This window comes from Syngnathus scovelli, chromosome 10, assembly GCF_024217435.2.
Source record: "Syngnathus scovelli strain Florida chromosome 10, RoL_Ssco_1.2, whole genome shotgun sequence".
In the NCBI taxonomy this organism is placed as follows: domain Eukaryota; kingdom Metazoa; phylum Chordata; class Actinopteri; order Syngnathiformes; family Syngnathidae; genus Syngnathus; species Syngnathus scovelli.
In genome coordinates this window covers 200,769-226,118 of record NC_090856.1, presented here as the reverse complement: position 1 = coordinate 226,118, position 25,350 = coordinate 200,769, and the positions used below count along the sequence as shown (strand labels likewise).

At 47.3% G+C, this 25,350-nt stretch overlaps 2 protein-coding genes across 23 annotated transcripts in view; both read left to right on the top strand.

Moving 5' to 3' along the window:
- The window catches only part of lrrc7 (leucine rich repeat containing 7), a 32,112-nt gene extending 28,691 nt beyond the window's left edge, over window positions 1-3,421 (top strand). For 9 of the 13 annotated variants that reach the window (XM_049732314.2, XM_049732316.2, XM_049732313.2 and 6 more), the window contains one exon: window positions 417-3,421. In XM_049732314.2, coding sequence (XP_049588271.1) covers window positions 417-530 — 114 coding nt within the window. In that variant the 3' untranslated portion in view covers window positions 531-3,421. Of the gene's footprint in view, window positions 1-236 lie in introns of all 13 variants that reach the window. The other 4 variants (XR_007484214.2, XM_049732322.2, XM_049732321.2 and 1 more) reach the window with 1 other exon arrangement.
- A 2,162-nt stretch (window positions 3,422-5,583) lies between these two features.
- Window positions 5,584-25,350, top strand: part of LOC125976263 (discs large homolog 1-like protein) — a 33,901-nt gene continuing 14,134 nt past the window's right edge. For 3 of the 10 annotated variants that reach the window (XR_007484215.2, XR_011087508.1, XM_049732327.2), the window contains exons 1-6: window positions 5,584-6,020; window positions 7,055-7,219; window positions 7,693-8,431; window positions 8,662-8,719; window positions 13,839-14,168; window positions 25,282-25,338. Coding sequence is in view for 8 of the 10 variants with exons in the window: in XM_049732327.2 (XP_049588284.1) it covers window positions 6,002-6,020; window positions 7,055-7,219; window positions 7,693-8,431; window positions 8,662-8,719; window positions 13,839-14,168; window positions 25,282-25,338 (1,368 nt within the window). In the remaining 2 variants the exon portion in view is untranslated. Of the gene's footprint in view, window positions 6,021-7,054; window positions 7,220-7,692; window positions 8,432-8,661; window positions 8,720-9,728; window positions 9,895-11,446; window positions 12,070-13,838; window positions 14,169-17,473; window positions 18,843-21,191; window positions 23,605-24,568; window positions 25,203-25,281; window positions 25,339-25,350 lie in introns of those variants that run through there. The other 7 variants (XM_049732329.2, XM_049732331.2, XM_049732333.2 and 4 more) reach the window with 7 other exon arrangements.

The following is a 25,350-nucleotide window of genomic DNA, read 5'->3' as shown; positions in this document are numbered from 1 at the left end:
ACCTAGTTTGGCCATTTGGAAGCATTAAGCGAGTTTAAAAATGCAAATATTGAATCCGATTTTTGTTTCTCTGTTCCAGAGAGAATGAAAAAAGCCAGAATCTTTTCATTCTGCCCCCCTCCCCTCCCCTCTCAATTGCTGAATTCATCTTTAATGTCCTATTTTGTCTTGGGCCCTTCCTTCTCTTTCAACAGCATGTGTGTAGATCCATCACTTTTCTCTCTTTTCCCCAACAGTGATGTTCACTGAGCTCATGGCAGTGACCCTCCATCCTTCCACCAACACACAAATAAATAGTCATAAGGAAAAGTACAATGCACCAATCTATCCATGCATGCGTGCGCTCGTCCGTACGCACGCACGCACGCACGCACGCACACACATGCTGCTTACTGTGCTGCGTGTTTGCCTTGCAGGCTAATGGACATAATTTTTTACACATGGAACATGAGACAGCCGTCTCTCTGCTGAAGAGTTTCCAAAGGACGGTGGACTTGGTGGTTCAGAGACAGCAGCACCCCCTCCCCTAAAAATATGAAACGAAATGAGCAAACGCACCGCTCGCTCGCTCACCACCCCAGCCGCCCGCCCGCCCTCTTCTGGAGGCTGCTGGGACTGAACTGCAGCAGCCTGTTTTCTCTTTTTTTGTGTGTGCGCGTGCGTGCGTGTGTGTGCGCGCGTGCGTGTGTGTGTCTTCATGCCTATTGCTGGACTATAGGCAAATAAACCCATGTGCCAAATCGCATATCGGCTATATGTCCAGAGAGCATGCAGGTGCGTGCGCTGGTCTTGGACCCCCAGAAGACAGTAGTCCTTGAGTCAACGCAGGCTTGCTCCAATTTGAATTTTGCTTTATTCATTTGCCAGCCAATTGGTCACTCTCCTTTGTTTTGTTGCTATCTGGAGATCTATGAGTTATTATTTGAGCCTTTTTTGTTCTTGACTTTGAGGTTTTAATTACGTGTGTATGTATGTATGTATGTATGTATGTATGTTTGCGCCCTTTGCCGTCCTGCTAAACTCATTTACTCTTTTCATTCTTTTTTTCCTGCTGTTGTTCTTTCCAGAGTTCTGCCTCGAGTGTACAGAAATATTCATGTTGAAAACGAACAAAGGTCTGCCTTGTGTACATACAATGTGCTCCAGCTTTCTGGAGCATTTCCTCTGAGCCCGAAGTCATTTTGTTCAGACGGTTTTTGAAAGCACCAATTTCGCTTTATGTCTCGGAGTGATCAACTTGGTGTTTTCCCATTCCAGCTCATGCACCGCAACTTTTTTGTCTCTGTTTTAAAACAACAAACAAACAATTGCCTGCTGTGCTAGAAGAGCGCTAAAGCAATATGACTATTTTTCAATCTAACCTGTCCTGCAGTGCCATCTAACGAGCAACTCAAGCTAATGTTTACACCGAAAAGAACGCATAACAAAGTATACGCAATTTGGCATCCATACGACGTATTCATTTCGGAGTTCAAACGCACTTCAAAAGGAAAAAAGCTCGAATCGTAAGGAGCTGCAAATTCGGTGTCGTGTTTGTGTCACATTTGGAACATTGCTACTGGTTTTGCACCATCCCATCCCTTTTTCCGAGTTACGGCTAGATAGCCGCACAGCGTGCGCTCCAATGGCTGTCCGCCGGATTCATATGCGTTGTGGCATCTCGGCTCTGTCGTGTACTGCAGGGAATCAATCATGTTGGACATTTGCTTCACTCGGACTCCTTTCATCCTCCCATCTCATATTTACACAGGCCCAAAATACCAGAATTGACATTTTTGCGGCCCACATCTGGTCTACCCACAGCGCCAGAGGCAGCGTGGCTTCCGTGGGTGGGTGGCTGGGTGGCTGGCTGGCTGGATGGCTGGCTGGATGGCTGGCTGGCTGGGTGGTTGGCTGGATGGCTGGCTGGCTGGCTGGCTGGAGCAACTGTCTACATGCATACAAACAACAGTATTCTGCCTCTTCTCATATTACGAGAGCAGGGTGCAGTACGCCTTTCGCTGTCATCTATTCAAATAGTAACTCTTGGGATATATCTTGTCCGCCACAAATTCCTCCAAGCAGATGTACATAACCAAAGGCGTTTGCAACTCCAAACAAGTTGCATCTGTTGGGATGGCTCCGTTGCCCAGGCAAAGACTCCCATGACACTGTGATAATAGCTGAGGGCCAGTTGAAGTGGTGTATTAAAAGGCCAGCTTGAAAGGCATGCTCCACACGGCTCTTTCCCGAAATTCTTCATTCAAGCCGCACCCGTACAGACGGACGGACGGAAGGGAGGGAGGGAGGACAAAGAGCGAGAAATGCAACAACAACAACAACAACAACAACAACAACAACAACGCCGATCTTTCATGTTTGCTGGGTTTCACATTTCATTCTCCATGTTCCTGATCACATGTCTTTTGAGTTTGTGACCATTGTGTTTCAATCGAATCCAATATACATAAGTAGTTTGGCCCCAAAGTTTTTTGGCTTGAGCCGCCAACACCACCTAATTCTAAAATGTCGAAAAATACAAAGGGTATGATGCAAAGAGAGAAAATGTTTGATAATGAAATTATTTTTACTACATGTTTCAGGTAATCATTTCTAAATATATTGCTATACCTTAGCATTGCTCAAAAGTTGTGATATTTTCTAAAGGCAATGTTATAGATGAAGGTACGCACAGTGTGACTTGGAAACTTAAACATAAACGATCCAAAAGTGTACAAAATGTATTTCTACTATAATTGTAATTTGTGTTATACAAATATAGTATATATATATATATATATGTATATGGTTATAAAAAGTCTTTTTTATGTGATATGCATACGTACATAAGAGCTGAGACGGTTTCACTGTATATACAATAGCTGTGAAAGGTATCCAATTTTTAAAGACTCCTACTAATTGTGAATGTAATCATGCTTTCTGCAGTATAGTACACTTAGGCTACTCCACTTGAATGCTGCTGCTGCTGCTGCTTCTTCTGTAGTGTGACAAAAAGTACTTTGACCTCCCACGAGAGAACGATGCTCTCGAAGTTGGAGCGTTTTTCACGGTTTACAGTTTTATTTATTGATTTGTTTATTTATTGATTGATTGATTGATTGATTGTTTCTGTTTGTTTGCAAATGCAAGTTGAAATCCTTCCACTTTTAATTGAAAATATTTATGAAGAGAATTGTAACTGCCGAATATTATAAAATATCATGTGTTTAGAATGCATTTTACAGATGCTATCTGTAAATACTATTTAAGATACGGTTTTTACAAAAAATAATGTATGTATAAAATTGAAAACTTGCTGTGCAGCAACTATTCTGAAGCTATTTTGGGCTTTGGAACATACATTTTTTTCAATATATAAGAATTGTTTTGAATAATGTACTAAAGTCTCTATTGTACAAATAAAACATGTCACTATTGCTAATCTGGGTCTTTGCATTATACTGCAGTCAAATGTTTTCTTTCTACCTGCTCTGCTCATTTGTTGTTGAGTTTATTTTTACATTGGTCGAATCCAAAATAAATGACGGCGCAGTAAGTCAAGACAATGAAGAGTTTGGGAGAAAGAAAAAGAATTATTATGTTGACTTTTTCTCCGTCGGTTGAAGTTAGCGGCTGATCACATGCTTCCTTGTCTAGCTTTTCATTCGTGTAACGCCGAGGATGACACGCTGGAGAGACGCTGTCTCGCGGCTGGCCTGCCTGCCTGCCTGCCTGCCTGGCTGCCTGCCTGCCTGCCTGCCTGCCTGCCTGCCTGCCTGCCTGGCTGCCTGCCTGCCTGCCTGCCTGCCTGCCTGCCTGCCTGCCTGCCTGCCTGCCTGCCTGCCTGCCTGCCTGCCTGCCTGCCTGCCTGCCTGCCTGCCTGCCTGCCTGCCTGCCTGCCTGCCTGCCTGCCTGCCTGCCTGCCTGCCTGCCTGCCTGCCTGCCTGCCTGCCTGCCTGCCTGCCTGCCTGCCTGCCTGCCTGCCTGCCTGCCTGCGTGGGACAAACTTAGAATGCTAAACTCCAGTTACAAACATACAATACAAAGCAAAAATCTGTGAATGTATTATTTCCTAAACTCTAGATCTGCTGCACTATTCTCTGGTATTTTTCAGCTGCCCCTTTGTGGACTCCAACAATCGACAATAGACACACACACAAAGTAGCCTCCTTTGTTCCCCTTTTTACACGTGCGATTGTTGACTAAATGTTACTTTTGTTCCCTGATGAAACCCACGTCTTGCATAAATTTGTGTGCACACTGAGCGACCGACATACCGCCCGCCCGCCCGCCCGCGTGCGCCCCCAAATCCGACAGAGTCGCTCAATATGGTAGCGTGACCTGATCAATAACAATATTAAAGCCTATGCCCGTGACCTGCATTCAGCGGCTGGCTCGGCTGCTTGGCTGTTGGTCTGTGTTACAACTTTCCTACAGTCACTCCTCCAGCACACAAACAGACATAGAGCCAGCCGATAGATTGCCGAGAGCCCGCTGCACTGCTACGGCCGTGCATTCACCGGCCGTCATAGCGGCCTCACGTACTGCGTGTGAGAAAGCGCCAGTCAACGGCTTGAGAAATAAACATTCACCGTATGCGACGACAGCTCCCTTTGGAGAGTGAGGTTAGAAGGAAGTCCGATTTCCGTCAAACCTTTGACATTCTAACTATTAAACCCAAGTCAATGTGGTTTGTGAGTATGTTTTCCCTTCAGAGAGCCAAGCATTTCTTAAAAGCTTGCAAACAATATTTGAGCCAGGATGTCTGAGGTAGCTAGCAATTTAAAAATGGCAAGCCCTCGGAATTTTCTTCACGTAAAGCGGGCAGACATGAGTTTTGCTGTAATCCTGTTGAGAGAGTCAGGCAGAGCAAGTGCTCAGAAACTGAACCAGAGTTACATCACGGAGAGAGAGAGAGAGAGAGAGATGTCCATAGTGCCCTTTTAATCCCGTCAAAACAATGCTCCCTCCTCCGTTCCATGACAATCAATCTCTCCAGATGCGTGGACTGCAGGTGAGTCCGGGACGTTGCAGCTGCCCAATAACGAACAAACCATCATTCGATGAATGTGAGTGAGTGAGTGAGTGAGTGAGTGAGTGAGTGAGTGAGTGAGTGAGTGAGTGAGTGAGTGAGTGAGTGAGTGAGTGAGTGAGTGAGTGAGTGAGTGAGTGAGTGACTGACTGACTGACTGACTGACTGACTGACTGACTGACTGACTGACTGACTGACTGACTGACTGACTGACTGACTGACTGACTGACTGACTGACTGACTGACTGCAAGCCAAGACATCAACATTTTTCCCTCTTACTAAAATATGGGCCTACCTAACAGACCCTGTCAAGCAAAATCGACTGGGAGATTGATTGGGTGTGGATCCAAATCCTTTGTGTTGACGGCTGCAATGCTGTTTTAACATAACAATGCTGTCAAGCTGCTTATTGGGAATGACAGCCAACCACTCAAACCAGCTTTAGCAGCGTTTCAAGCTGACTGCATGATGAAGGTGTGTGCCCAGGAAGGGGCGTGTCCGTGTGAGAGAGAGAGAGAGAGAGAGAGAGAGAGGAAAAAAGTAAAAAGAAAAAAGTGTCCCTTGTCACCACTTTGAAACCGGTTTGACAGTGTTGATCGCGTTACCTGAGGGGAAAAGGAGAAGTACAGTTGTAAAATTTAAAACAGGTGCGCACGGACCGACGGACGGACGGACGTTTAGGTGGAAAGGTTAACCACTGACTGACTGACTGACTGACTGCACGAGCTCAAAGTCCAAAGTGCCAACTCTTGGTGCTTGTGTGCGTTTTATCTTGACATTCGTCTTCTGCGAACTTTTGTTTTTGCGCATTGCTTGTCAGTCGCGTGCGCGCTTGCGTGTCACTTTGTCAGTCTGCTGGCCCCGTTTGGAGGCAGGCAGGCAGGCAGGCAGGCAGGCAGGCAGGCAGGCAAGCAGGCTGGCAGGCTGCGACGGACGCTGACATTTGGAATAACGCAGACGCTGCTCGCCCACTCAGTCCAGCCAGCAGCATGCCCGTGCGACAGAAAGGTAAATGCCAACGTATATTGCTTCATTAGCAGTAATCGACCGCGTGTTCAAATGAGCTCTCGTTTACCTGTCAACTCGTTAAGTGTGCTGGCTGTGAAGTTTCACTTGGCTTTCGCAAAGTGTTGCTCGCTGATTATTTACTAGAACGAGCAAAGCACGACGTGGATTGTTCTGCTTTTGTGCTCACGCGCACTTCAACTTTATTTGACAGCTACTGTTGGATTTGAATAAGCTCACCTCGGTGGAGGTGCCTGAAATGTTATTTTTCCGGGCTTTTCTTGCACCTGCCTGTAAGTGCAACTTGTGTTTGTTTGTTTGTTTGTTTGTTTGTTTGTTTGTTTGTTTTTTCAACGCGCCAGCAGCATTCAGGAGCTCTACTGAAAATTGCAAGCTACTGTTAAAATGCATGGTCGAAGATCACCACGTAGCACCATGCATGTATCGCACCGGCATCGACCTATACAGGCTATTTATTTGCATCTCTTTTGGGGATCTCAGCTACATTTGACATCGTTGGGATGGGGCAGTGGTTTACAAAACAAGATGGGAACTAGATCAAGTCCAAATAATAAATCCATTTGATTTTGGTCACCATTTCCAAATTTGCGGACCACTTGCATTACCGTTTGAGACCACTAGAGGGCCGCGGACCACCAGTTGACAATGCCTGCCTGGTTTCAACCATGAAGGGCTGGATGAGTGAATGAATAGTATACTATTTGGGCCTACGTAGGCTACAAGCAATATAAAGTGCAAGGTTATAGATGCAGTGAGATAAAAACCAAAATGAGGTAGTAAGTGCAAGACAATGGAAAAGAACAACAGCGGTAATAAAATAAAATAAAAAGAAGAAAAAGAATGTCTCGCCCTTCTTTCTTGATGATTTGAATGCTGCACTACTTCTAAGAAAAGGAGCCCATGCTTGGCTAATCTGAAGCATATGCCTGATATGACACAGTCTTCCTCAAATGAATAGTAGTGTGTTGTTTCTTTCATTTAAAGCTGACTTTGACTTTTGTCTCTGTTTTATTCAGATGCTCAACGAGCCCTTGAGCTTCTCCAGCAGTACAAGGCCAAATTAGATCAGAGGCAGCAGAGCCAGCGAAAACAGGGCCCTGTTGAGGAAGATCACCAACTGCAACAGTCCCTGGACAGAGTCATCAATGTGTTCCAAAGCCAGCTCTTTAGTGCCCTGCTTGGTAAGTCTTTCTTCATCGGTTTAGCAACTCGGGCGGGAAACCACGGTGCACTCGATATACTACAGCAGCAGTTAATATGGAGCTATTGAGTCAGCGTTGGATTTAGGTGTGGCTGGCTGGCTGGAGTCATTGTCAAGTGAGCTGAATGTTGCCACTTGTATCGTAAGCGGATGTCAAAAAGATGGCATCTCGAAAATTCTAAACACACGCGTGTAGTGAATTTTGGGGGTGCTGAGATTTACCACCGATTGGCCCGTTCACTCAAATCTCGTCCCCAAAAGTGGTGAGCTGTGATTGCTTGTGACCTGAGCCCTGGCAACGGTGAGGTCATTGTCAGTTGACGGCAAGTGGCAACAAGTGGCAACAAGTGGCAACAAGTGGCAACATGCCAAAAAACAAAAGCATATCATATGTAGATATACGTGACATTCCTTGTGTTGAACTTGGATGAATCTTTTCTTGTTTTCCTGCAGACATTCAGGAGTACTATGAGTTAACTGTCCACGCTGACAGCCAAAGTTCAAGCAAGCTGATGAATGACACCGTGACAGCTCCCTCCTCTGACAAGCTAGTAGCAGCCGTGCCGGTGCAGGAGCCGGTGCCGGTGCCGGAGCCGGTGCCGGAGCCCACCTCCAGTCAGCTCTCCAGCCCGGCTTCAGCGGAACCGTGCCAGCCAAAATGCATATCCCCCAAACGCAAGTCAATCAAGTCTCCTGCTCCTCCAATCCCATCCGTGACACCCACAAAACAAGCGGTGTCCCCTTCATCGCCGCCGCCGCCTCCTATTGCTCAGTCACAAGCGTCCAAGGTCAAGTCCCGAGCCCCACCTCCTCCAATCCAGGATGCGGACATTTCCAAGCCCTCGTCCCCGTCCTGCGCAGAGCCTCCGTCAATGACACAAAATGATCAAAAGGCACCTCTCGATGCCGTTTTACCCTCCGAATGCTCGCCCGCTTCTCCGAGCAGTGCAAGTGAGCTAGTGACTGTGTCAAGTCTGGTCTTGGGAACCATCCAAGGCTTAGTGTCTGACTCAGACAAAGTCGGCCGAGCTAGCGCTACTCCTGACACCGGCCCAGCTCCCGACAGCGTTACAGACGATCAAGGCTCAGGCCAAAACACTCCAATATCAAGTCCTATGACTCCGAGCAACGGCAAAGCTCCATTTGGTAGCTACAGTCCCTCAGTGCCACCAAGCAAAGGACCCCTGAAGAGGTACTGAAGCACTTGAACTTATTTATTGTTTGATAACATTTGGATTCGTGTGCTCACCATTCTCAATTTGTTTTTTTCCTTCCTACACTCACTGCCTCACTGCCTCACTCACTGCCTCACTCACTGCCTCACTCACTCACTCACTCACTCAACTCACTCACTCACTCACTCACTCACTCACTCACTCACTCACTCACTCACTCACTCACTCACCCACTCACCCTCACCAGCCCCGGGCCTCTGAAAGTCACGGCCTCTCCCACCAGCCCTGGCCAGAGAGGGGTCAAGGTAAGACGTTTGTGTTGCACTTTTGCTGTTCATGGAAAGCCACTCGCTGATTGGTAAGCGCTTGCTCTTTGGTTTGGGTCCCGCCGTGGACAATGTCAATTGTAGTTTGTTGTGGCTAGATGCATCCTGACTACGATTGAGGCTTTTATTTATTCTTTCTTGTGCGGCCCGCTACCAAATGATGACTTGAGGTTCTGAGTGATCATAACCCCTGAATCCCCCCCCCCCACACACACACACACAAGTAGACTACTCGGATTAAGTATTGCATTGCTCTAGTTAATTACACTTAAAGTACCTTTACATTAGGATAATGGATTAAAAACACAGGGTGTGTCCAGCAGAGGCCCGCCTGGTAAAAGACAGCTGGACAATACTTAATCTGCTTGATTCCTTTCGTCGATGCAACATTTAATAATGATATTATTCTATCTTATTGTCCTCTCTTTGAACCTATTGTATGTCATCACTGTGTTGTTGTTGCTGCTGCTGCTGATGCTGCTGCTGGCTTCCTGTGCTCCAAGAGAGCAAGAGTCTCTCCTAAGAAGCTTAGTATAGGCTGCTTATAGACTTTAGTGAGGTGGAGCTATTTTAGGACACACAAATAGAGAGAGAGAAAGAAAATAATGAGAGTGGGATTCACTAAGGCCAATCCTTGGACACACCTTCTAAACTGCTAGTGCAGACGTGCATTGTCACTGGGAAAAGGAGAAGTCACGGGAAAGCTTGCTAATTAGCTTGAAGATTTTTGAGGACATTTGCAGCAGAGCAGGATTATCTGTCTGTCTATCCATCTATCTATCTATCTATCTATCTATCTATCTATCTATCTATCTATCTATCTATCTATCTATCTATCTATCTATCTATCTATCTATCTATCTATCTATCTATCTATCTATCTATCTATCTATCTATCTATCTATCTATCTATCTATCTATCTATCTATCTATCTATCTATCTATCTATCTATCTATCTATCTATCTATCTATCTATCTATCTATCTATCTATCTATCTATCCATCTATGTCCTCCAATCAATGCGTCGCTAGAGCACTTGTGAAGTCACTCGATGTCGGGATGAGCTTTCCTGTTGTAGGGCTGACAGCTATTGGGCTACCACGAGTGCTCCATGTCAAGATGGACCATCAAAAGTCGACATCTCCACTCAATGTAATGTACCTTCGTGTAGTATGATAGAAGCTATTAGTTGGCAATATTTTTGAAAGCACTATTAATTACCGCTACTGTCAAGGAGACTTTTTGCCCGCTACGAGAATGATCAGTAATATTCTGCCAGTGCTGACCACTTTGTCTTGTACAATTAAGAGTTATAAGTTAGTAAGTTATTTTAGTCAATGAAACCCCCCCGCAAAAAAAACTAAAATTGGTGAAGGTGTAGTGACTGGTGTGCGGGCAACCAACCATTGGCGCTCAGCGACAGTGTGGCTGTGGCTGTATCTTCCTTTCTCTCTCTCTCTCTCTCTCTCTCTCTCTCTCTCTCTCTCTCTCTCTCTCTCTCTCTGTCTCTCTCTGTCTATCTCTCTCTGTCTCTCTCTCTCCGTCTCTCTCTCTCTCTCTCTCTCTCTCTCTCTCTCTCTCTCTCTCTCTCTCTCTCTCTCTCTCTCTCTCTCTCTCTCTCTCTCTCTCTCTCTCTCTCTCTCTCTCTCTCTCTCTCTCCAAACATAACATAAAAACTTCTTCAGAGGCTGTTGTATCCAACTTTAGCCACACAGTGGCAATGTATCACAAAACAGCCACAGTGTTTGGGCCAGTGTATAACTTGATTATTATTGTTATTTTTTAATGTTAATTAGGCTGTTAAGCTAAAGTGGTTGAGCTAAAAATGACGATAAAATACTCTTGCAGCGTAAACAAATGAGAGCTGATGATGCTATCATGTTTGAAAGTCTGGATTGTGCTGAATGAGGAGTTGTCACCAATGGAGCTTTTCAAATATTCCATCGTTTCAGCGGACTCTCACACCGACAACATGAACGCACACGCATGCATGCACGCACACGCACGCACGCACGCACACACACGCACACACACACACACACACACACAGACACACACACACACACACACACAAACACTGCATAGTTATTTCCGTGCTGGCTGACCTACAAATGTTAACATGTAGTGCATGCCTGGGAGGCACATGAGGATGCATTCTCTCTCAGTTTGCGTGTCACTTTATTTTTTCTTCCAACATGTCTATTTGACTTTTTCCTCAACCTTATTCTTTGCTCTTTTCTCATTTCAATATCGTCGCTGTATCGAAGACTAATCTTGTCTTCACCAAATATGATCATTGTTGTGGCAATATACTGTGACTATGATTGGACTCATTACTGCTCAATGTAGTAAATGCAATTCCCAAATTCTGCAGCCTGCGTCAAATCAAGCTTTAGCTGTGCGAGCCCCTTTTGTCAGCACAGAGACTGTTTGGCTTTTGTATGTATCGACCTATATGACCGTACAAGACAAAGCAAGGCTATACAAGTAGCTAGCAGAGACCAAGGAAACGACGTTATGGGAACATGAGCGCAATCTATTCTTCCTACTCGCCGCTGTGCAGGTCTGATTCTTTCTGTCACTCGTTGATCTTGCTGTTAAAAGGCGGGCCAAGAGAGGCGGTGGAGCAAACAGCGAGGGGGGGGGAGAAAGGGAAAACCGAGAGAGAGAGAGAGAGAGAGAGAGAGAGAGAGGAGGATAGCGATAGAATAACAGAGGCAATGTTCAGCTAGTGAGAGGAGTGGAGAGGAGAGGAGAGGAGAGGCGAGGAGAGGAGATGGATGGATAGATGGATGGATGGATGGATGGCTGGCTGGGACAGCTGCTACAAAGAAGAGGGACATCCATACTGACACCCGCACACACACACACACACACACTTCCTTTTTCTCTCACACATGCCCGCAGATGCTGAGAAAAACACACACGTGCTGACATCTTTTTCTACACGCAAGTGGCTCGGACATGTTTGACTTTGCTTCCTAACAATCTGAGGATTATGCTGAGCAATATGATGGTGGAGATGAAAGCCATGAACAGCAAGAGGGAGGAGAGGATGCTGGCCTGCCAAAGCTGAGGACCACAACCAGGCGCTGGGGGGGGGCGGGAGAGAGGGATTGGAGGATGGAGCACGGTTAAATAAGTCATGCCTGTGTGCGTGCGTGCGTGTGTGTGCGCGCGCGTGTGACGGTGTGCATGGTTAAATGTATGAGTGAAGGTGAGGATGCCCCCCCAGCGCAGGAACAGCTAGCTAACGTTAGCCACATGTTGTGCCACTGCAAAGTAGCTTGCACCAACAACACCATATCTCTGATGTTTGGATGCAAGGTAGGTTGAAAGTTTGTGCGGAACAATGTGAAGGTGCACGTGGTTGAGCTCAACTTACTGGAATGAAAGTTTGTCAATTGACATTGGTTGGAAAAGTCAGTTAAGCAAGAGATGGATTGTTTTGGACTCACTCGAAAACCATCCGGAATCGTGTCATTATCACGGTGTTTTTATTTGCAAAATATGTACGTAGAACCTTTCAAATCTTTCTGCATAAATGAGAGTCTAAGACAGCAAGAAGAGTGCAGCTGGGATTGATTCAATGACCTGGACGAAGAAGAATATTCACAGGCGCATCTCTTTGCTCCCGAGAGTGCCTACATGTCTGCAAACCTTTTCACGTCGCATCGATACGGTCCGTCAATTCAAAGCGATGGCAAGAGATACTGCCATCGGAATCAAGGGCCGCAGTTCAAAGTGGTGTCGATACATCTGGAATGTACCGAGCGTTTGCTTTCGCGATAGCGTTTTGATGTTGACGTTGTTTGCAAAAGTACGTAGTCACAGTCCAGCACCCTGTGTGCATTTGTACATTCTTAGTATGAGTGAATCCTAATCGGTTCTCCTAAACCAATCTGGCTCCATCTCTTGGATTACTATTAAAGATGGGGATTCAGAGTGGAGCAGCAAGAGGTTGACAAGCAAAAAGGAAAGGAAGCAGCATTTGCGCGCGTGTCCCTTCCGGCAGAGGATTCGCTGCTTTGGCTTTCAGATCTTACCGAGCGTGACTAACACTGCTTCCTACTCTCGCTCGCACACGTAGCAAGCAATGAGGAAAAATACACCGCCATGCTTTATCTGCTGCCAATCTAGCCACGTTGTTCGTGGGTTGACAAGACTGGGACAGCCTCCCGGCGTTCGCTCCTATGTCTTCTTGGATATGTTCACACTGGGCTCCATCGACAGGCACCAGGGTTTTGCTTGGCCAAAAATACACCATAACATAAATGACCCGCACCCAACATTGGTCATGAATTCATTTGGAGCTTGCACCCGAGCTCTTGTCTCCAGCAGCAGAAAACCATGGCCTTTCTATTCAAAGTGCTGAAGATGCACGTTATATAAGCGTTCCACCCCGGAAAAAGAACAGTTGCAATAAATCATTAAAGATCCCTCCAAAGTGATTTTGGGGAGTCGTTTTTGCGCGCTGGCTCTCGTGGATCCTCGCATTTGTTTTCGTATCTTGTGTGGCTCATCCGTCCGTGCATGCTAACTGAATCGGATGGAATCGTATTTTCGTGGACCTAAGGCTTGGCCTGGAGCAAAGTTTTGACTGGAATACTTTGGACTGCTGGACACTTTTCCACCATTTCTTATGCAATACGACAATTTGCGAGGTGACAATGGTGACAATGGTGACTTGCCAATTGTACGCGTGACTGTCTGACTTTGGCGCTTGATACGATTGTGTCTATCAAATGTCGGCCATTATTCCAATCTCCAGGAACTAAATAGACAAATATATACATACAATAAATGTACATGGCATTTCTTCAGCCAAAATGAGATGGGCGGGCCAGCAAATGCGAGTGTTCTCCTTTCGATTTCATCTTTTTGCACCATAACTAGTTGTATCTCTGCCGCTTGTCTTTACTAGAACTCCAATGGAAGCACTTCTATTCCTGCTTCTTGTCCTGAATAGAAGCTTATTTTCCTACTTCCCTGCCACATCTGCTCATCATCGCTCTTTTTTCCCCCCTTATCCTAATCTGTTTTTCTTTCTTTTACTCCCTTATCTGCTGGCCACCCAAATCCTCCTCTTTCTCTAGAAGTATCGATACCCGGGAGAGGAAGGGGCCTCGCAAGGCCCGGCAAAATTCCACCAACATAGCTGCTGCCATCAGCACCCGAGCAAAGAGCTGAGTGATGCGAGGACTCTCGGGAGGCTAGGGATGGATCAGGGCACCTGGAGAAGAGAGAGGAGGCACAGTGGCGATTTGGAAGCCAGAGACACGGGAAACTCGCTCACCAGGACCGGCTCTCTCGGTCGCCGCGGCCATCTCCGTGGGGCCGAGCTGGTTCAGGTGGCCGAGCGACAGCTCTCTCAGATTCAGCACGTCCACGGATATGTCACTCACGCGCGCATCACACCCGCTCAGGTAACAAAGTTGTTTCAGATTTGTTGTCTCTCGCTCTCTCTCGCTCTCGCTCGCTCTCGCTCGCTCTCTCTCGCTCTCTCTCGCTCTCTCTCGCTCTCGCTCTCGCTCTCGCTCTCGCTCTCGCTCTCGCTCTCGCTCTCGCTCTCGCTCTCGCTCTCTCTCGCTCTCTCTCGCTCTCTCTCTCTCTCTCTCTCTCTCTCTCTCTCTCTCTCTCTCTCTCTCTACACCATCGCCAGTAGTTGAGATTGCCTTGAAAAGTATCAACTTTGTCACATTTTGGGACCTTTCCATCAATGTGTTTGTTTTAGAATTGATGCCATACACGGATTCTCAATGAAGCTGGTCAACAGCTTTTGAGTGCAGCGTATTTTCAGTAGTGTATTGACCTGACTTGCTGCATCCATCCATCTATCCATCCATCCATCCATCCATCCAATGATTATTTGTTTGCATCCCAGAGACTGGCCCATTTTTGGGTGAGGAGAGTCCTTCCTAGAATGGAATATCATCTTTCAAACTTCCTGACACCTTGGTGTCAAAGTCCGCTTTTCAGATTGCGACAAACAGATACGGATGTGACAAAAAAAAGTGTCCTGTAGTTCAGAAACCCAAAAGTTAGTAGCTGTTGCTTCCTAGCTCCCTCCTGTGGCTTGAGTCCTCACTCACTCCGTCACTCCATTTTTTGCATGTGTGTTCTATTGTTGGCTTGGCACTGTGTATGTTGTCCCTGTCCTCTTCTTGTATATTGCTGTTGGTTGATCTGGCGTGCTTGTGTATGACAGATGGATCTGCCATCTTGTTCTCCACATGTCCACGTTCCCATCTCGCTGCTTTTACTGCAATCGCTGTCTGTTTTTGTCCGTGTGAGAAGAATACCCGCGTTTTTGAACCTGTAAGGTGTGTGTGTGTGTGCGTGTGTGTGCGTGCGTGTGTGTGTGTGTGTGCGTGTGTGCGTGCGTATGTGTGTGCGTGTTATTCATCAACGAGAAAATAAAGAAGGCTTGTGCAATGCAGGAAAATAGTTGATCTACTTTTGTGAATAGGTTTGTCCTGGCCCGGTTGCGGAAGCGTCAGGAGCGACACCACGCTGGCCGTACACCATGCCATGCCATGCCATGCCATGCCATGCCATGCCATTGCCATTGCTATCATTGCCAAGCACTTTTAGGAGCTACACCACGGTGGCCGTACACCACGGTGGCCGTACACCACGGTGGCCGTACACCACGGCGGCCGTACACCACGGTGGCCCTCCGTACACCACGGTGGCCCTCCGTACACCACGGTGGCCCTCCGTACACCACGGTGGCCGTCCGTACACCGTGCCATCATTGCCAGCCACTTTTAGTGCCACCTAGAAGCGTCAACAGCCAAATTGAAAAGTTGTTTCCCCATCACTAATAGGCACCTGGTAATATTGGTTTTGACTTTTTTCCTGTCCTTGATTGGTGAAGCAGCATTTGGTTGTAGTATTCCTTTTAAAACAGATGGAGGCAGCAGAGGTCTTTGAGCTAACCTCTGACGAGTGTGCGGCAAAGCTAAAACCATGATCCTCAACATACCAGTTGAGCTAGCACCAGTTAGAGGACTGCCACTTCTAGACGGAAGCATTCCTTTTCCATTGGTCAATTCAACTCCCTCTGTGTGTCAATTGAATGAGCGACAGTAAGAGCCTGGACACGCTGCAGTTTGACTTTGTTTCAAACAATGTTGGCAGCCTCTTTGCAATAGCACCAAAGTGATATGGTTTCCTTTCTTTCAAATAATAATGCATCTGGTTTTCTCCAATTTGTAATGGATAGGTCTACTAAGCCACCGTGATTGTCAATGTTCTTCTCGTCCTGTGAAGTGAAAAATTGGAGTCACTGTCTCCCACTTTCTCTCCAATATCCATCAGTCAATCTCCTGTCGAGTATAAGCACCTATACCTACCTACCTACCTACCTACCTACTTATATATCTTTCCTTTTAGGAGTGGGAGTGGCAGCGTGCTAGCTCTTCCCCCCCACAATCGAACAGAGGACTAATGGAAGAGCTGGGATTGAGCCAAAATGGTTAGGAACCAATACCCAAAGAGCAGAGCAGAGCAGAGCAGAGCAGAGCAGAGCAGAGCACAGTCTCCTCATCTGACTGCTGTCTGGAATACTTTTCAGTTTACATCTATCGCCTTATGTTGTAGTATGGTTTCAAAAAGACGTATGTACGTACGTACGTACATACACATGCAAAATTGTTCACATTCCCAGCAGAAACAAAGGATCCGATTGGTTTCTAGCAATCCAACGAAATGAAATGGCATTGTATTCTTCAAAACAACAATCAAATTGGTTGCGTACGATCCTCGCAAAGCTTTCGGAACTCTGTTAAAAGCTGCGTTGTGTGCTTGATAATCCATAACTAGCCATTAGCAACCTTAAGAGGATAAAGATATAAATCATGCATGATGTGTGCTTTTATTTAATTGGTCATGAAATATGAATAGAGCTGGCATTCACTCGCTGACATTTGACAAGCGAGAGAGAGAGAGAGAGAGCGAGGGGGTGAAGTGAGAGCCACATGAGGGAGGGAGGGAGGGAGGCAGGCAGGGCAGGTGCTTATCTTCCTTGTACTCTACCAGACGCTTGTGTACTTGAGCAGCACCTTCTGGCAATGTTTTTTCAATCATATTCACATTCCAATTACCTCTGTCCTAAGGTGACCCAGTGAGAAGAATGTCTTCCCCTCAAGCCTGACGGCAAAACTCCAGTTGCTTTGGCTTGGTTCCATGGCCTTGCTACGATCTTTCTAACCTTCTCTTCCCATTATAGACACACATGCGCGCACGTCTGTACATTTTTTTTAATCGAGTTAGAGAAACATCATTTGGAACAAAACCATACATTTCAATACATTTGCACTAGTAGGTGTATTTTGGGATCCAGAAAGCTGTTGCCATAGATACCGTTCCCAAGGAAACACAGGAAGAAGCTGTAACTGGGGTCCTGCTCCACCTGTGCTTAATCCTCGGGGATGATACGAAGGCTGTTGATGTCTTTGGCCAGTTGTTCTCTGAGGATTGGGATTATGTCGCTAGGAAGCTCTGAGAACAATTTGTGCACGTGGAGAAAAGTTTCATCGTCATTTTGACAAGACTCGCCATAGTCGATGTCCACCAGCAAGAAGCCATGCAGGGGTCTGCTCTGCTCTGTCTGTCTGCTCTGTCTGTTTGTCTGTCTGGCTGTCTGGCTGGCTGTCTGTCTGTCTGTCTGTCTGTCTGTCTGTCTGCCTGCGCGCATGCTTCTGACTCCGCGTTCATGTGAGAGTGCGTGGGAGAGCTGTGTGCTGCAGTATGTGCAAAAAGCCTGAGGAGAGTCAGTCAGCTTCTTTACCAAATCAAGCCGATGGAATGATGAAATGTGCAGACCTGCTGCTGTGAAAAGATCTGCTCACTTTCTGCTTGTTGAGATGAGGAGGTATCCCACAAGTTGGAAGTGCTTTTCATGACCTCAGCCAGTAACGGGCATCATTGCGTCGTCTGTCTGCCTTGATGTGCCACTGCGGTCGTGTGTTTTGTGTGCTTGTATCGAGAATCGGATTTGTCATCAGTGGTTGTTTGGCGTTTAAAGGCGTGGCTTCAACCAGCATAGTATCTGAGGAAGGGAGTGAGGTGTCAAATTGCAGCTTCAAAAGAGTCTACGAAACAATTTAGCAGGCTGGAGCGAGCGAGCGAGAGAGAGAGAGAGAGAGAGAGAGAGAGAAGAGAGTAGGTAGGATGGAGGCGAGGTAGCAAAAGAGAGAGAAGGAGAGATCCAATAATCAACTGTGAGACGTCAAGAGAGTGACTTGGAGTGGGATGAGATGAGATGAGATGAGATGAGATGAGATGAGAGATGAGAGATGTCGGAAGCCCTGATCAGTTCCAGCGCGATGATGCAAAGCGTCCATCCTCCCACTTGAGATGCCTGCATCTTTCCACCTGCTTCCTTGCGTCTGTCTGTCCGTCAGCCGCTCGTACGGCGGGAGCGCGGCACAAGGCAGATTGACCGGCCATCTCCTCGGAAGAGGAAGTGGAGAGAAGCTTGTTTTGGAAGAAGACAAAAGAAATAACTCCCTCGCACGCTCCCTCTTTGTTGATTGTCCACTTGGAGATTTATAGACTTGGGTTCTGGAGACCGTGGACAAAAGGAAGCAAAGATTGGACCGAGAGTGGATTAACCAATGGACTGCATGCTCCGAGATGCTCAGGTTCCAATTGTAAAAAGCTTTTCATCTGAACAAAAGGAGAAGAAAACACTATAGACTACTGCTGTGCCTCATCACTTGTCCTCTGCATTTGATAGCAAATCCAAAATGGACAGAAGAACAAAAAGCGTTTGGACCTGAACACTTTGTTGTCTGACAGACGGAAGAAGGTGACGAGCAAAGATGAACTATATTTTTGGCAACAATACTCTGTACCCCCGCAGCGGGAGGGGAGGTGGAAGTTCTGGGGGCCAAGGTGCAGGGCTGGGCGTCAAAGCAAAGCAGGGACCAAAGCGTGGCTCCTCAGAGGAACTGGCAGCGCCGCACAACTCCTCCCCATCCACCTCTTCTCCTGCCTCCTCCTCTCCTTCCACGTCCTCCTCTCGCTGGCAGCAGCTCCTGCTCTTCTTCTCCAAGAGGAGCGCCTTCACGGACTGCATTACGTCTAGCCAGGTAACGCATGTCTCGACTGTGAATTGCGCTCAAGGGGCGCTAGGTGGGAGATGGGGGTGGTGGCGGAGATCGGATCGAAGATGTCGGATCCGGGTTGATGTGAGCTACTGCCGTCATGCTCGGCCAACGAAGGCGTGTATTGAACCTCGAGAAGATGCTATGCTGCGAGTGGAAGTGCAGGACGGAAGGAAGGAAGCAAGCAAGCAAGCAAGCAAGGAAGCACACAGCTCAATGAGATGAGCAAGGAAGCCTTTGGAATCCAAAAAATGGCTTCAAATAGATGGGCCGGAAAATGAAAGCTACTAACTATATGATAAGCCTCTGAAGTCGTAAATGCCCAGAGCCTCCTGGAGTAAAAGACTTCTTAAGTTCAAGCTCAAAAGCCATTCTTCAGTCATTTCAAATTGGTTGTGATGTAGAAAAAAAGACTGTGGCTATCTTTAGAGTAGTACAGTTGTATTTTTATCATCATCATCATCATCATCATCCTTTTGCTTCTTCCTTCACCTCCCACAAGCTACAATCAATCGAGTACATTATAGCACGAGTGGGAGGAAAGAAATGTTGACCAGCGCAAATATGAAATGATGAAGACAATCTTTAGGCTTCGTTTCGTCGAAAAAGAACAATAGTACCAATTGCACTCTTTATACAGACAGACAGACAGACAGACAGACCTATTGCATTTTGCCATAGGGAGCCATACGTGCAAAAACACATTCTGGAAAAAGGTGACCGTGAAAAGCATGACTTGAGTGCTAAGCCATTTTCAGACCTGCTTCTTTTCGATCACATCTACCTGAGGTGTCTGAAAATGGACTCGAATATAAGACGGGGAGGGAGGGAGGGAGGGAGGGAGGGAGGGAGGGAGGGAGGGAGGCCTTCATGTTTTCAGTTTTTTAGGGGCATGACCAAAGCCACAGAAGATGTTTACAACCTGAGCAACTTTATTGCGTTGGACATCACTGTAGGAGGCATCAACGTGGGGATGACTTTGCGCTAGTCAATGTCATCTGTCTGTGAAAGCGGGTTTGGAGAAAGTCAAAAAGAAAGACCTCAAGGCTTTTAAATACTTGTGCACATACTGTATATGCAACGACACAGTCAAATGAGTGCATAGGAGTTTGGGGTGTTGCATCATCTTGTGTGTGTGTGTGCGTGTGTGGGATGATGCTTTCATATCAGTTCACACTCTTCCCTCCCTCCCTCCCTCCCTCCCTCCCTCACACAGCCAGTCTCGCTATCGACTCTTTGCACTTGTTTCCCTCTAGCCTCTTCTCTGTCCACGAGCAATCATTTTAATGACTTCTGTAATGCAACACAAGCACGGAAAATGTTCCGCTAATGTGCTTTTTGGGGCTCTGCACAAACGGGCATCTTTGCTAAAGTCAACCAATAGGTATGAATGGGAGTGGGATTGCTCATCTATCTCTTTCATGCCACGCTGGTCCACCGATACAGTACGTATGTAATATGTTGGAGGATGATGAACAGAAGATTCATTGATTGATTGATTGATGTATTGATTTATTTGTTTGTTTATTTATTTATAAATGCATGCAATGTTTGGCATAAAAAAAAAAGGCAAAACCACAGGGAGGAGGGGCGCAGTAGCTCATTTGCTCATTTGAGTATTGCCTTGGACTGCTGACGCCATGCACCATAAACAATTGTAAACATAAAGAGGTGAGGCTTCACACTTGCTTATTTTCCACCTACTGGCCTCCGCTAATCGAAGCAAGCGATTGGAGGCAGCAAACGCTCACAGTTGAGCAAAGTAGAAGAGGCCATGGCCAATAGCTGGCAGGTCCGGCCCACTGAATGTCATTCATTAAAAATCAGGCTCACAGTTGCTTTGTCGCATGGAGGGCTGGCTGGCTGGCTGGCTGGCTGGCTGGCTGGCTGGCTGGCTGGCTGGCTGGCTGGCTGGCTGGCTGGCTGGCTGGCTGGCTGGCTGGCTGGCTGGCTGGCTGGCTGGCTGGCTGGCTGGCTGGCTGGCTGGCTGGCTGGCTGGCTGGCTGGCTGGCTGGACGGACGGACGGACGGCTGCATGTGGGCCGGGGCGAAATCTGCTGCAAGGATCTTAATGATTGGTCTTCAATGCATTTCTCCTGAAGCATGCCTTCACCTGTTGAGAATCATAACTGCATACTGCTAAAGTGCAGAAAATACACATGGCAAGTTCACAAATAGTCCTTTAAGATCCCTGTCTTTTTTTTTTTTTTCTGGTTTCATGGCAGCATAGAGTAATGGCCTGATTCCGCTCCTCACTTGTTAGCAGCCCCTGCCTGCCCCCCCCCCCCCCCCCCCCTTGCCTCCAAGCAATATTTTAGTCTTGGCTTCATTTAACATTGTGTTGCCAACTGCCTTGCCTATTCATCTTGCTATTCATCATCTTGCGGCTAGCTAGCTAGCCTACAGCCCTGGCAGCACTTTACACAGTACACGCGCAACAATAAAACAACCTTTCCCTCATCATCTCCCTGCTTTCTTTATATAGGCGGACGCTTCTACGTATATACGCCGTCTTCTTTCGAGGGGCAACGTGTGCCAAGCTGACATTATAGATTTGGACTCAAAGCCATTTATTGATAGAAATCACTAAGCCATGTTCATTGTCAAATATCAGCTGTAGATGGCCAAAGGCAGGCAGGCGGGCGGGTGGGCGCTAACGTCATGGAATCATTTCATTTCCTCAACCGTAAAGATAGGAAGAGGCGAAAACAAATCTATAGCCTTCAACGCTAACGTTTCAAAGACTAATGTGTATATTAAACACCGATTTAGGCGTCTTGCGTTCCGTCGTGGTTCTAGTCATCGATTGAATACAAGTTGAAATGTTCTTGCACATCAATGTATTCTGTTTGCACAACTTTATTGGAATTGTAAAAAGATGCATCCTTGTAAGTAACTAGGTCAGTGCATAGAAACACTCAGGCACCTGACCTGGCTTGCCATGTTTTGCTTTAAACAAAGAAGAAGAAGAAGAAGAATAAAAAGGTTCTCCACCAATCACGGCTCGGGACGCATCACACTCTTCCACGCTGACCGCGAGCGCTTTGCTGTGAGCCCTGCTTTCCTATCGATTAGTCACGCCTGGCTGCTGTCATGTGCACACGAGCGCCCGAGCTCCTAATTGGCCGGTCCGGGACAAGCGAGAGCGCATCCCACTTGTACGGAGGGGGACGGACGGACGGACGGACGGACGGCAAGAGCGAGGAGGCACAAACATGAGAGCATCTGAAAAGAAAGATGTGAGTGAGCTCATGTCAAGTTTGGAAGATCAAGGCAAGCATTTTTTGTCTTGATTATATGGCTTCCCTTCTGGAATATAAATGGGCAAGATCGCAAGTGGAGTCCCTGGATTTCCCAAACAAAGCTGGAGTATGTTTGAAGTGCCTACTGAACTTGGAGGATGCGCATGATCTGAGAGACTGCTAACTGGAGCCCAGCCTGTAGCCTGTAGCCTGTAGCCTGTAGCCTGTAGCCTGTAGCCTGTAGCCTGTAGCCTGTAGCCTGTTGGTGGAAAGGAAGGAAAGTCTTCCTTTGGGATGCAGGAACAGACTTTGCGTCCATTCTGTCCTAAGGTAAAACTGAAAGCGAGCTTCACCCATCTGAGGTTGATTGTCACTACTTCAAGACCTGGCTTTGTTCAATTCGTGCCGTAGCCCAGGTCGCAGGCACGGAAAGGCTTTTCGCAAACGTGGACCAGACAAATGAAGGAAGGGGAAAAGTCCCACGACGTTGCTTTCAGTTCTTCCTTGACCTACATGACGTGAGCGACCCTTTTGTCATCCCTGTCGAGGCGATCGAGCGGTAAGAAGGAAAGAAAAGAAGAGGCAGCCGCCACGGATGCGGCCTTCCTGCCGATATGACCACTTACTTCCACAGCCACGAATTCTGCTGTAGCCCTAAAAAGCCCGCCGGCTCTTCCAAGGGAAAATCCAGCAAAGGGAAGGTCAAGTCCGGCAAGAGCCAGCATCATCACTCCAAGCGTAGCCCCAAATTACTACAAGTCCAGACAAGTCAATGGCAGCGTTCCCCCCTCCACTCGCCCAAGCGCACGAGTCAAAAAGGCTGTCCTTCGCCCAAACCTCTTCCTTCGCCTTCACCCAGCTATTACCACATTCCGTCCCCGAGTCAATGTCATCTAGCGCCGCCGCCGCCGCCGCCGTTACACAGCTACCAGCTGGCGCCGGAATCACCCAATCATCTCCTGCATTCCGCGAGCCATCATCAGATCTGTCTGTGGCCGAGTCATCAGCAGCAGCAGCAGCAGCAGCAGCAGCAGCAGCAGCATTTTTCTCCAAATCGGCAACACTTTCTCCCTCTTGCCTCGGGAGGTCGCCCGCTTTCCTCGCCATCGTGGCATCAACTCTGTCATCATCAGCAGCAGCAGCGGCAGCAGAGTCACTCCAACAGTCACAATTTGTTGTTCCAGGACTACCAATCTCAATGTTCTCCTCCTCCTCTGCCGCACTGCTCGCAGTCTCTTTCCATCCATCCGTTTCAGTCGGCACAGACAGCGCTGTGTTCAGCTCTGGGTGGTTACGGCTGGAGCACGTTGCCCACGCAGCTAGCCAACAGCAACAGGGCCGCTGGAGGAGGACATTTCCAAAACTTGAAAGACACTGTGACCAAGAGCAAAAGCAAAGCAAAGGCCGGGAGCAGACCGTGGCCCAATGACTCCTACTTGTGGCCTGTCCGCTCTGTGGAACCCCCCGCCGCTCACACGCAGCGCTTTCCGCAAATACAAGCCCATGTACGTGTACGTGTACAGGTAGGCAACCGGTATGGATAGTGTTAAGCGGTTCGTCGCTAATGGATTGGATGCCATCAGGGCCTGCGTCCAATTCGCATTGAAAGTTCCAGAGAGCAGGAACAGCCCTAAGTTCCGAAAAGCCATCGTGTGCTGTTGAATTGTGACACCTGAGAAGTGGTTTTAGCGTCCAAACTCTTCTCGTGTTTTTTTTGACCAGAGTCGGGATTGGAGTCCATTTTTGATTACAGCGCAGCGCAGCGCAGCGCAGCGCAGCGCAGCTCAGCGTGTTGCCTGATCTGAAATTGTCCTTAATCTGATCCTATTCAAGCTGCTTTGGACATATGCTGGCATTTTCTTCTTACCTCTTAATCAAGATTTGCTTTCTTTCTTTGACATTTTCACGGGAGTGTTCAGGGCTTAGTTTTCAGGTAAGATGAATAACAGACCAAGCTGTTGCAAAACAATGTTGTGATTCAACTCAACGCAAAATACATACTATGTTGCATTCGAATCAAATGAATAAAAGATTTGAAATTGGTACATGAAAGTAAGATTCGCAAATGACCAAATGAAACGAGATGAATTCCTTTGTAGACATTTCATCCATTTGTAAACCTTAGATGAGTGAATTCAAAGTGCGCTTGACCACTTTTGCTGAGAATTTGGGGGGAAAGAAAATCGGAATATTCAATTCCAAAAGGCTGACGTTGAACTTGTTGTGCCTTTGGGTCGCAGGCATGCGCGCCTTCTGCTCCTCGTTGCTGTTGTTGACTTGACTCCTCCCGACCATGCGACTAATCCCTCTGATCCTCTCTCTTTTTCGCTTCCCGTGTGGGATCAAGCATCCATTCAGCATGACTGGCACGTGGTGGTACATAGACAGACAGACAGACAGACAGACAGACAGACAGACAGACAGACAGACAGACACAGCGAGCGAGGGAGGGAGGGAGAGACAAAGAGCGAGCGGGCGAGCGAGAGATCAGGGGACGTGATGGATAGATGGATGGATGAGAGAGATTGAGATTAGTATTGAGCGATAAATGCTATTCCTGCTTTGTTGCACTGATGCTGGCTGGACACTTGATTTGCTTTATGAACACACAGCGAGCTTCAAATTTTCCTTCGAGCGGATTTTTGCTTTATGGGAGGGGAGACCACTTGAATATCGGATTGCCTTCGTATACTCTGAGATGGAGAAAAATAGGAGAGGTGGAATCCATGAGGGACTCAATGCGATTGAGTGAGGAAGAGCATTGACCAAGCAGAAAGGAAGGAAAGCTCGTGTGTGTGTGTCTGCTTCGTCCCTTCTTTTCCTTTGCTACCTATTCTGATGGACAAGAAAGAGCTTGGCTTTTTGTTTCCAGCAGCATATCATGCACTTTGATGCATTGCTGCAAAGTGGCAAATCAATGGTGTACGTATATGTGCAACGTGCAAGTGGATTCTTTGAAGGTCAATTGAGTGAGTGGGCCTCATCAATGACGATGCTGCTTTGAATTGCTGTTGTCTGTTGAGAGTATGCCATGTGGTGTACGCGGGCGGCGGCTTCATGCTAGCCATCTGTACTCGACATGCTGTACCAAAACATGAGACGAGTAAGTTGTCGCAGGGCTCTTCTTCTTGTTTCTTCCGTCATGACCATCAATTCATCAACTGTATTGTTGTATCTTGCAGGCCAACCCCCCTCCATTGGTGGTGAACACAGAACACAGTGTGGACACCCCCCCATATGTGAGTACCAAT